This window comes from Staurois parvus, unplaced genomic scaffold (assembly GCF_062004578.1).
Source record: "Staurois parvus isolate SC_StPar_1 unplaced genomic scaffold, SC_StPar_1.0 ptg001949l, whole genome shotgun sequence".
Classification (NCBI taxonomy): Eukaryota; Metazoa; Chordata; class Amphibia; order Anura; family Ranidae; genus Staurois; species Staurois parvus.
The window spans coordinates 45,264-57,517 of record NW_028319745.1 but is presented as its reverse complement, the minus strand read 5'-3'; the positions used below and the strand labels follow the sequence as shown (position 1 = coordinate 57,517).

The 12,254-nt window shown below is 49.1% G+C and overlaps 1 protein-coding gene across 1 annotated transcript in view; it reads left to right on the top strand.

Annotated features, from left to right (window-relative positions):
• BAHCC1 (BAH domain and coiled-coil containing 1) overlaps positions 1 to 12,254 on the top strand; it is a gene marked incomplete at its 3' end in the record, with an annotated part of 99,833 nt that overhangs the window by 42,326 nt on the left and 45,253 nt on the right. Inside the window, exons 5-9 of the mRNA XM_089664571.1 lie at positions 3,201 to 3,303; positions 3,873 to 4,069; positions 5,795 to 5,953; positions 9,034 to 9,224; positions 9,301 to 9,673. Of these exons, the coding sequence (XP_089520697.1) occupies positions 3,201 to 3,303; positions 3,873 to 4,069; positions 5,795 to 5,953; positions 9,034 to 9,224; positions 9,301 to 9,673 (1,023 nt within the window). The remainder of the gene's footprint in view (positions 1 to 3,200; positions 3,304 to 3,872; positions 4,070 to 5,794; positions 5,954 to 9,033; positions 9,225 to 9,300; positions 9,674 to 12,254) is intronic.

Here is a 12,254-nt window from a genome sequence, read left to right as displayed (position 1 = left end):
GTAGGAAGAATGTCCCTTACATTGGGGGTCAGTGGGAAGAATGTCCCTTACATTGGGGGTCAGTGGGAAGAATGTCCCTTACATTGGGGATCAGTGGGAAGAATGTCCCTTACATTGGGGGTCAGTGGGAAGAATGTCCCTTACATTGGGGGTCAGTGGGAGGAATGTCCCTTACATTGGGGGTCAGTGGGAAAAATGCTTCTTACATTGGTGGTCAGTGGAAAGAATGTCCCTTACATTGGGGGTCAGTGGGAAGAATGTCCCTTACATTGGTGATCAGTGGGAAGAATGTCCCTTACATTGGGGATCAGTGGGAATGTCCCTTACATTGGGGGTCAGTGGGAAGAATGTCCCTTACAGTGGGGGTCAGTGGGAAGAATGTCCCTTACATTGGGGGTCAGTGGGAAGAATGTCCCTTACATTGGGGGTCAGTGGGAAGAATGTCCCTTACATTGGGGGTCAGTGGGAAGAATGTCCCTTACATTGGGGGGTCAGTGGGAAGAATGTCCCTTACATTGGGGGGTCAGTGGGAAGAATGTCCCTTACATTGGGGGTCAGTGGGAAGAATGTCCCTTACATTGGGGGTCAGTGGGAAGAATGTCCCTTACATTGGTGATCAGTGGGAAGAATGTCCCTTACATTGGGGATCAGTGGGAAGAATGTCCCTTACATTGGAGGTCAGTGGGAAGAATGTCCCTTACATTGGGGGGTCAGTGGGAAGAATGTCCCTTACATTGGGGGTCAGTGGGAAGAATGTCCCTTACATTGGGGGTCAGTGGGAAGAATGTCCCTTACATTGGGGGTCAGTGGGAAGAATGTCCCTTACATTGGTGATCAGTGGGAAGAATTTCCTTTACATTGGGGATCAGTGGGAAGAATGTCCCTTACATTGGGGGTCAGTGGGAAGAATGTCCCTTACATTGGGGGTCAGTGGGAAGAATGTCCCTTACATTGGGTGGTCAGTGGGAAGAATGTCCCTTACATTGGGGGTCAGTGGGAAGAATGCCCCTTACATTGGGGGTCAGTAGGACGAATGCCCCTTACATTGGGGGGTCAGTGGGAAGAATGTCCCTTACATTGGGGGGTCAGTGGGAAGAATGTCCCTTACATTGGGGGTCAGTGGGAAGAATGTCAGTTACATTGGGGGTCAGTGGGAAGAATGTCAGTTACATTGGGGGTCAGTGGGAAGAATGTCCCTTACATTGGGGGTCAGTGGGAAGAACGTCCCTTACATTGGGGGTCATTGGGAAGAATGTCCCTTACATTGGGGGGTCAGTGGGAAGAATGTCCCTTACATTGGGGGGGTCAGTGGGAAGAATGTCCCTTACATTGGGGGTCATTGGGAAGAATATCCCTTACATTGGGGGGTCAGTGGGAAGAATGTCCCTTACATTGGGGGTCAGTGGGAAGATATCTTTTATATTTTGGTTATCAGAATCCCACCCTTAAAGGAATCTACAAGGATCTGCCAAGTGGTGTTGCACCTTGACCCATCCAGGCACCATCATGCATGAGGTCACAGCTCCATGGAAATAGGAGGCTAATCCATGGTGGGTGGTATTAACACTTGTCCCAGCATTCAGAAGGGGGTGGAAGTTCTCCATCTACACAAGTTTAGCCTGCTGCCACAGTCACGCTGTGGTGACGATTGGACTGTAGGACCCTGAGGTGAAGGCGCTGAGGACTCTAATGTGAAGGGGGTCTGAGCACTCTGACGTGGTTGGGTGAAAGGGGACTGAGGACTCTGTTCTGCACAGAAGGAGGGGGAACTGAGGACAGTGATGTGTAAAGGTGGGTCTAAGGACTCTGATGTGAAAGTTGGGGCTTATGATGTGATGGGAAACCTCGAGAATTTGCGTAGTTTTCAATGGTACTATGACTGATAAAGGTTGAGAAACAGCGGCCTGGACCACTAGTGGTCCAAAAACACCCAGCTGGGCAATGCTTGCAGTTATGCAGAATCTTTCTGAAATATATTTATATTTTGCATTGTTGTATTTGAAAACCGTCATCTGCAGCTTAAGAAACAATGGGAGTTCTTCTCTCAAACCGAATCCGGTGCAGCTCTGCATACGAACCAATCAGCTTCCAGGTTTTATGGTCATAGCTTACTTAAAGAAGGTGAAGTGAGGTGATTGGCCGCCATGCACAGATTCTGAGTGCTCCAGTTTTAGTAAATCTCCCCCAAAGAGCTTCAATAAATTGTGGTCTTCACTGATTCCAGAAGGTTGCCAAGAGTCTGTTGACATTTTGAAGGTTGAGACCTTCTGGTCTTTGCCATAGACATTGATCCATTATAAACCACATATATCTAAGACCACCTTCTACGATCTGCCTGGACCACCATCTGCAGGCGAGTTCACCACCGTGAAAGCTTGGCGTGACCATTCTGGAAGAGGAAGTGGTGGTATACATGATTGGTGTTGGCAGATACCACCATTGTGACTTCCTTTTGGTCAGGAGCAGGAACCATAGACAGAATAGGACACTTTAATCCATCCTCAAGGACCTGTGTACATCCATTCTTTGTTCATGGACTCTCTCTGAATGTTCTAAAGGCAGCTTTACCAAGAAGTACGTGTCAGGTGGATGATGCTTCGGTTGGCACATGGAAGTTTGGACACCCAACTGTTCCGGGGGCCAGGATGCCATGGCTACGTAGAGCAACCTGTAAATCAGAATTTGCAGAGTGGATTTCACCGGCAGGAAGCATTGTGTGAGTGCGAGGAGGCGTGAGCGCCTTCCGTCTGATGTGTGAAGAGAGTGATGTCACCATGTGGTTTGGGGGAGCTGCAGAGGGGGGTGTAGAAGTTGGCAAGGTAACAATATCCGGGGTTACCAGAAGCCGTTGGCTCACTTATAACACATGGCTTTCATTAGGAAACCTCTGGGCCGCTCTCCCAGTGAGACACGGCTTCCAGCTGAAGGCTTCCTAGTCTAGCTGGCTGGTGAGACCTTGGAGTCAAATTATTAACCCTGTGGTGACCTCTAGAGGGAATTAGTGGGTCTGATTGGATTAAAAGAATAAAGTCAAGTGTATCATGTTAGCTGTGGCGAGGAGGGCCGCTCCTCATCATAGACGGATAGAATGAATGACTATGTTTGGCTTCCTTAGGTATGACATTAAAAATCCTTCTTTGGTGTTTACATAAAATGCAAAGTTGGTTTTCCGGGCTGACACCATTGTATTTTGCCAGTAGGTTCTGGCCGACCCATGCATGTCATTGACCTGGATGCCGAAGAAGAACGGAGCCGAATGTGTGATGAGAGGCTGGGAATCCCGGGAAGAGACCTCCTAATGCAGTAAGTATTCTTGGATATACAACATGGTTCGAAGAGCAGCCTTGCTGAATTCTGATTGGCAGTACTAGGTTGCATGCCTTGCCATTGCCCTAAACCTGCTGCTCGTCTTGCCTATGTGATGGAGAGCAATAGTTGGTGAGAGGTCTACCTACCCTTGTCCAAACTGCAGGAACACTTGCCCATGGCACAAATTATTGGAATTGCTACTGTGATCCTGGGATAGATGAGGATCCAAAATTCTTATCTTGACTTCCTGTCTTGGCTGTGATGCTGTAGGCCTTGAACATTTCATGAGCACATTATTGTGGGATTTGGGATCTTTTGATTTCTTGGGTGCCCGGTAGAAGGCCCATTGACACCACTGGTGCCTACAAGAGGTTGCCAGGAACTGTGTATAAAGTAAGCATTTTAAAGTTTTCGTGAGGGGCTACCCTAAAAGTTGACGTAACATTTTTATGAAAGGTCTGGTTGCATTACTTCCAAATATGATTGGTTCTTTCCAAAGTGTGACTATAGTCCTGACTGCCTATCTTGTTTGTGCTACACTCATTTCTCCTCGTTCATTTTAGGGAAAACAAGGACCTGGTGGAATTTGCCAGGATTCATCCTTCTAGCGGCTGTCCAGGAGACTTAACACCTCATCTTATGATAGCGGGAGGCGCAAGCCAGCTAGGAGCCGATCCTACACCGCATACGCATCCCACCCACCCGCACTGGCTGCCCAGAACAAGGAGCCCATCCATCTGGATGGGCGGCCATTCTTATGGTAAGCATGGTTGGTCTGCAGAATGATGGTGGGGTCTTTCAAAGCTTCTTTACCTTAATGGCAGCCCAAGATTCCTAAAAGAAACTGCAGTGTTGGGTGTTATTGATCAATAATTTTGACATTACGATATGATGTTTTCTTTAGAATGATATAAATAACAATTTTTTATGTAATGAATATTGGTGTGACTTTTGGCCAATGGCGTCCACCACAAGACACTTCAACACTGGTCTTCCGACTCACTTCCTTCATTCCTTCTGCTTCTCACAGAGTCACCTCCTCCTTGCTGCAAACCTTAAGCTACACTCAGCTTCTTCACTCTTCCCTGCCTGACATCACTTAAAGAGAACCTGTACTTCTTGTAAAATTCATGCCTGAGCGAATCACGAGAAGATGGTTGTTATCTTCATTAGCTTCTTTTGTGCCCCTCTGACTTAACTTCTCTTTTGTTACTGGAGCCTGTCCCTGACATAACGACCAAGCTGCATCAACTGCTATTTACGGTTTCTTTCTTGCTGGGGTCTGACTATCCCTGACGACATGACCAAGCTGCATCAACTGCTATTTCCAGTTTTTCATGCTAGAGTCTGTCTATCCCTGACAACATGAACAAGCTGTGGCAACTGCCATTTCCAGTTTTTCCTCCTTACTGGGGCCTGAATGTCCCTGATATCATGACCAAACTGTGCCAACTGCCATTTCCAGTTTCCTTCTTCCTGGGTTCTGACTGTCCCTGACGACATGACCAAACTGTGCCAACTGCCATTTCCAGTTTCCTTCTTCCTGGGGTCTGACTATCCCTGACGACATGACCAAGCTGTGGCAATTTCCATTTCCAGTTTCTCCTTACTGGGACTTGAATGTCCCTGATATCATGACCAAACTGCCAACTGCCATTTCCAGTTCCTCTTTCTTACTGGGGCCTGACTATCCCTGACATCATGACAAAGCTGTGCCAACTGCCTTTTCTAGTCCATTGAGTTTGCTCGTACTGTCCAATGGTGCTGGGTCATTGGACAGCATAGTGGACGTTGATAGGGCTGCACCAACTCCAACCCCCAGTAACAAAATGTAACGAAATCAGAGAGGTGCACATAAAAGGCGAATAAAGCAACTTGTGGGCATCTCATAGGCTCGTCTGCTAGGCAGGACTTTAATATGAAGTTCAGGTCGACTTTCAATTTCTGTCTTACCCATCATTACGGCACTTAATTCACTGCAAAGGGAAAGGTCCTCTTTAAAGGGATTTATGAGGACGAATGTCTAACCGGAAGCCATGATTTACCTTTCCATAGAATCCGGAAGTAGATGGGGACCCTTTGCATAGGTAATTGTACCGATCTCCTCCTCGTCTCTGCTATTGGTTGGTTTCAGTGCCACTCCCACAGGCTTCATTGTGTCTCTGTGGCCTTGCACCCCCACACCTTCTGTTGTACCATTGTCCAGGAATGGAACTGGTGGGAAATAAAGCCATTGACTGGCAGACATGGAAGGTATGAAACCACTGATTTTAGAAACGCTGCTGGGAAGTGTACATGGCTCTGCCCACATCATTCCTCCTCAGCACCATAGACTGCGTGCCTGGTCCCTTTAAAGACTACCAGTTTGGCTCCATAGCTCCATGCCATTGGTTTGTTGAACATTGTAATCCAATCTTGATTTACAAGGGCTAGAAATAGAAATTGTAGTCCTAGAATTTTGAAACTGTAATTGATGTGCCCCCAGGTATTAGTCACCCTGCTCTGCACCAGAATCTGCCCCCTGGATTCCCCCCTTCCATGTCTAGTGCCATGCAACCAGTGTTCCCCCTATCGCAAGAACCTCCCGCCCAGCTGGTAATACTACCTCCAGAGCCCTCTCCCCATCCTGCTCCGCACTCCCTTGGTAAGTGGCAGCACCTTTTCATCATTCTTTTTGTTTAACCGTGTGTATGGCGTGTTGGTGTGTTTTTTGGGGAGTATGTCTTTTCATTAATATCGTATCTAAACCCCAAAACAAAAATGTAATATATTGCAGCTTATTGGTCCTTAGATGTGGTGGCTGCATTATATTTCTTTTTTCTCAGGACATTTTCTATTCATTTTTACCTGGTGATCCTGCATTTGCCATTCCTTCATGGCTACACTCCTTTCCCCATTCTGTCTATGGAAGTAGCCATTGTTGTCACATAGGTTGATGCCTATGGAGGTAGCCATGGTTGGAACTAAGGCTGATGCCTATGGAGGTAGCCATGGTTGGAACTAAGGCTGATGCCTATGGAGGTAGCCATGGTTGGCACGGAGGCTGCTGCCTGGGGGGAGGTAGCCATGGTTGGCACGGAGGCTGTTGCCTGGGGAGGTAGCCATGGTTGGCACGAAGGCTGTTGCCTGGGGAGGTAGCCATGGTTGGCACGGAGGCTGTTGCCTGTGGAGGTAGCCATGGTTGGCACGGAGGCTGTTGCCTGTGGAGGTAGCCATGGTTGGCACGGAGGCTGCTGCCTGTGGAGGTAGCCATGGCTGGAACGGAGGCCACTGCCTGTGGAGGTAGCCGTGCTTGGCACTGAAGCTGCTGCCTATGGAGGTAGCCATGATTGGCACGGAGGCTGCTGCCTGGGGAGGTAGCCATGCTTGGCACTGAGGCTGCTGCCTGTGGAGGTAGCCATGGTTGGCACTGAGGCTGCTGCCTATGGATGTAGTCGTGGTTGTCACATAGGCTGCTGCCTGTGGAGGTAGCCGTGCTTGGCACTGAAGCTGCTGCCTATGGAGGTAGCCATGATTGGCACGGAGGCTGCTGCCTGGGGAGGTAGCCATGGTTGGCACGGAGGCTGCTGCCTGTGGAGGTAGCCATGCTTGGCACTGAGGCTGCTGCCTGTGGAGGTAGCCATGGTTGGCACTGAGGCTGCTGCCTATGGATGTAGTCGTGGTTGTCACATAGGCTGCTGCCTGTGGAGGTAGCCATGCTTGGTACTGGGCTGCTGCCTGTGGATGTAGCCATGGTTGGTACAGAGGCTGCTGCCTGTGTAGGTAGCCATGGTTGGCACTGAGGCTGCTGTCTGTGGAGGTAGCCATGGTTGGCACGGAGGCTGATGCCTGTGGATGTAGTCATGGTTGGCACTGAGGCTGATGCCTGTGGAGGTAGCCATAGTTGACATGGATGGTGTTGCCTGTGGAGGTAGCCATGGTTGGCACAGAGGCTGCTGCCTGTGGAGATAGCCATGGTTGCACATAGGCCCATGCCTGTGGAGGTAGCCATGGCTGGCACATAGGCCCATGCCTGTGGAGGTAGCCATGGCTGGCACAGAGGCCGATGCCTGTGGGGGTAGCCATGGTTGTCCATTGGGCTGCTACCTGTGGAGGAAACCATGGTTGGCACATAGGCTGGACTGCAAACAAGTTTACCTTTGTTTTTCACCATTACATGGGGGACTGATGGGACTAGTAGTTTACAAACGACATTGTTTATGTGGCGTATTCAGCTCACAGGGACACTGCAGTTCTGTCAGGATCAATAGATATTTGCTAAAAATGTTCTGAGCCCTAACAAAATAAAACGAATGCAGCCGACACTTGTAGGGGCTGCTAAGCTGTGATGACATTTTGGTTTTTTGGTTTAGATACACTTTACTATAAACTAACTAATTGTTGTGTGTTTATTTCTGTTCCAGTTTGTTACATATCTGTAGATTCTTCCTCCCATTTGTGTTAGAAAAAAACAAAATTCAATGAAAACCCGAAAAAGGCGCTGTGATAACAGGACAAGATTCGGAAAGTAGGGACAGTAATACGCAGCGCAAGCCGTAGGGACAACAAATATATCTGTCCCCTTCTAACATATTAAAGAGAGAATTTGCTTCATTTTATTAGTAGGAGGAAAATTAAAAAAACAAATCGTCCCATTCACACCTTGGCTAGGTAAGGGGGACATCACTGGGCCTTCTACTGGGTTCCTGGGACAGCTGAGGATCTCATGAGGCGGTCTTCTAGTACCGCATGGGAGGGACTTCTTAAGGCATTTGGGTTCCTCAGCTTTCCCTGTATCCACAGGAGTTCCTCTGATTGGCTGCAGTCCTTGTCCGTCCAAAAAGTTTCCACTGGGGTCAGTCTATTTTTTGGATTTGGCTGACATTTGAGCTGTGTATGGCCAACGTAAGAAAAGTCCTAGTGATGTCACGCTTGCCTTGGTGAAGGTGCCCCCTTTATTATTGTAGGTAGGTGGGGGCCACCATAGAAGAGACCCTCGAATTGTATAAAAAAAGCTGATTGTGTTTAAAAGCAAAAAAAGTTGCCCAGTTGTAATCGGGGTCGGGACAAGGGGTGGGCAGGAGGGGCAACTGCCCTGGGAGCAGCAGTTTACCATAGTTATGGGGGGCGCTGTGTGGTGAGCTCATTCTGATACAAAACTGACAGGAGTAGCTACAGCAACATCACAACTCCTGTCAGCCCAGTGCTGGACGTGTCCAGGAGAGAGTCGGGAGGAGGTGCAGGTTGTGCTCTCTCCCCCCTTCTCCTCCCTGCTGTAGCTGTGTGTACAGGAATACATGAGTGCTGCACTGGCAGGAAGGAGGAGAGAGAGCACAACCTGCACCTCCTCCCGACTCTCTCCTGGGCTGACTGGAGTTGTGATGCCACTGTGGCTAATCATGAAGGGGGGGGGGGTGCAGTTTGGTATCTTTTCTGTGGGCGCTGGATGACCTTGTCCCAGCAATGATTGGAATACAAGCAGGGGCGGACTGACCATTTGGAAACTCGGGCACTGCCCAAGGGCCCAGGGTCAGTAGGGGGCCCCATGAGATGCCCCTGGTATCTTTTTCATAGGCTTTTTTGAGTTTGGGCAAGGACACAGGGGTCCCGTGATCCCCTATTTCCCGGGGGCCCCATGAGTTGTCAGTCCAAGTTTTCATTCAAATTGAAATGAAAGATAAGAACGTATTGGTGAAAAAAAAGTCTCAGAGTGACAATTTATTTTTTGTATTTGGTTGTCCCCAGCTGATGTCATGGATCAGGCATCTCTATGGCCACCTATGTACCCTGGCCGAGCACCCACCTCGCACCTCCAGCACCCCGGCCAGCTCCCGGTCTACTCCCGATCGCAGTTTTTAAGGCAACAAGAGCTGTATGCCCTGCAACAACAGAGGGCAGCGCAGGCTCTGGAGCTTCAGAGGCAAACCCACCTCCAGGTAGGTCAGGTCGAAGTCATGACTTGTGTCCTGTTTGTTAGGAGCCCCTTCCAACGCCTGTTCTTCTTCCTCTTAGCGGAAGCCTGAGGACCACCTGCCAGAAACGGAAGACCATCCAGAAAAGGCCATGAAGCCGCACAGTAAAGCAGACGCCTTAAACTCTTCAAAGACTCCACCCAGCCTGCTGCTGCCACCCCCTTCTGCACCCGCACCACCCAAGCTGTCCCCTTGCTCCCATTCGCCCAACCTTCGGCCTCCGTCCAAATGCCCGACACCCCGGCCACTGGCCCCATGCACTTTACCGGCCTGCCCAGATGGCAGCTCCGCCTTGGTGCCCAGCTCTCCGGCTGTCAGTCCTGTGCCCGTTCAAAGCTCCAAAGGGAAAGAGGGAGAGGACAGGAGGGGAGAGGGGCAACCCCCCAGAGACTATCCCAAATCACTGGAACCAGGTAGGTACCCAATATTCTACACAGAAGGGCCAACGAAGCTCAACTCAAGCCAAAGGGTTTTATTGCATTTTTAATGGGGTGGGGGAACGTTGGAGACTCTGGTGGTCTTTTGGTGGACTGGTGGTCTCTACTGAGGACTGGCTGGGTAAAGACCCTTACCAGGGGCCTGCCACCAGTAGATACCTACAGAAATAATGAGGCGCTGTACACGAGGATACATGGGACCGTTCAGCCTCTCAGCCCATAAACCACCATTGGAGGAACGAGGGCTATATAAAAGTCTAAACCAGGGGTGACCAAACTATGGCCCTCCAGGTGTTGAGGAACTGCAAGTCCCATGAGGCCTTGCAAGACTCTGACATCTACAGGCAAGACATGCAGAGGCATGATGGGACTTGTAGTACTTCAACAGCTGGAGGGCTATAGTTAGGACACCCCTGGTCTACACCCTCATCTGACATTGGCTACACTAAGACTTGGCTGTTAGAAGATGGATTTGCTGGAAATAATGAGGCGCTGTATGCGAGTATACGTGGTTCAAGACGTTCATTTCTATACAGGGACCGTTCAGCCTCTCGGCCCATAAACCTCCATTGGAGGAACGAGGGCTATAGAAAAGTCTAAACCCTTATCGGATATCGGCTACTTGGCTGTTAGAAGATGGACCTGCTGGAAATAACGAGGCATTGTACAAGCATAGATAGAGTTATAGACTTTACATCTCGAACACAGGAACTGTTCAGTAATTTACAGCCTATTAACCTCCATTGGAGATGTGAGGGCTGTGTAAAGGGCTAAACCCTTATCTGATATCAGCCACCTTGAGACTGGCTGTAAAAGACGAGGCCTGCCAAAAATAACGACTTAAATAATGGGGCACTGTACAAGCATACGTAGAGTCAAAGACTTCATCACTGTCCAGGGGTATCATGTATAACCCCCCCCAACCTATTTCCCTCCATTAGTGGGGTGAGGGCTGTGTAAAGGTCTAAACCTTTATCTGACGTCAGCCACATTTAGGCTGGCTGTTGGAGGAGGGGCCTGCCACAAGTACTAGTGATTATGGGGCACTGTACAAGTATACATAGAGTCAAAGATTGCATCTCTATCCATAGGCTGTTCAATCATGTACACCCTCCCCCTCCCCCAACCTATTAACCACCGTTGGTTGGGTGAGGGCTGTGTAAAGGTTTAAACCCTTATCTGACATCAGACACATGTAGGCAGGCTGTTAGAAGAGGGCCTGAACAAGTATAGATAGAGTTACGGACTTCATATCTACTTGGGGGCTGTTCAGTCATGTAGAGGTCCCAGCCTATTGACCGCCATTGGAGGGGTGAGGGCTGTGCAAAGGCATAAATCCTTATCGGATATTGGCTGCATTTAGGCTGGCTGTTAGAAGAGTGGCCTGCCACAAGTAACCCCATTTGTTTAGGTTGTTACTCATGGGTGGCCCCCCCTCTAACAGCCAGACTTGGTGTAGCTGATATCAGATAAGGGTTTAGACTTTTACACAGCCCTCACTCCTCTGATGGAGTTTAATAGACTGAAGGGTGAAGTTTTTCCATCTATATCCAGGGGCTATTTATTGATTTACAGACTCTCAACCTATAACCTCCATTGGACGGGTGAGGGCTATGTAACCATCTAAACCCTTATCTGACATCAGGCACATTTAGGCTGGCTGTTGGAGGCGGGGCCTGCCACAAGTACTAGTAATTATGGGGCACTGTACAAGCATACATAGAGTCAGACTTCATCTCTATCCATGGGCTGTTCAATCATGAGGGCTGTGTAAAGGTTTGAACCCTTATCTGACATCAGACACATGTAGGCTGGCTGTTAGAAGAGGGTCTACCACAAGTAACTACTTACAGGAATAATGAGCAACTGAACAAGCCTAGAGTTACGGACTTCATATCTGCATAGGGGCTGTTCAGTCAGAGGTCCCAGCCTGTTAACCGCCATTGGAGGGGTGAGGGCTGTGTAAAGGTTTAAATCCTTATCTGATATCAGGCACATTTAGATTGGCTGTTAGAACGGCGGCCTGCCACAAGTACGTAATTACTTTAGCTCTATGTATGCTTGTATAGTACTTCATTATTTTGATTATAATGTAGTTTCAGATGAGGGTTTAGACTTTCACACAGCCCTCACCCCCCAATGGAGGTTTATATGCTGAGGGGCTGTAAATCACTTAACAAGTCTTTACCCCCATGTATGCTTGCACAGGGCCTCAGTAATTGTTTGGTAGTTATTCGGGCAGGCTCCTCTTCTAACGGCCGGTCTGTTCAGTCATGTAGAGGTCCCAGCCTATAACCTGCATTGGGGGGGGGGGGTGAGGGCTGTATAACTGTTAAACCCTTATCTGATATCAGCCCCACCAATACTGGCTGTTAGAAGTGGGCTCTGCCACAAGAAGACCCTTACCATGTAGTGTGTCACCATTTCTAGCAGTCAGTCTGCATTGGTTGTGCCAATTCCATTTCTGGACTCAGGCCAGACACAGCCCTCAGTTCTGGACTCAGGCCGGACACAGCCCACAGTTCTGGACTCAGGCCGCACACAGCCCACAGTTCTG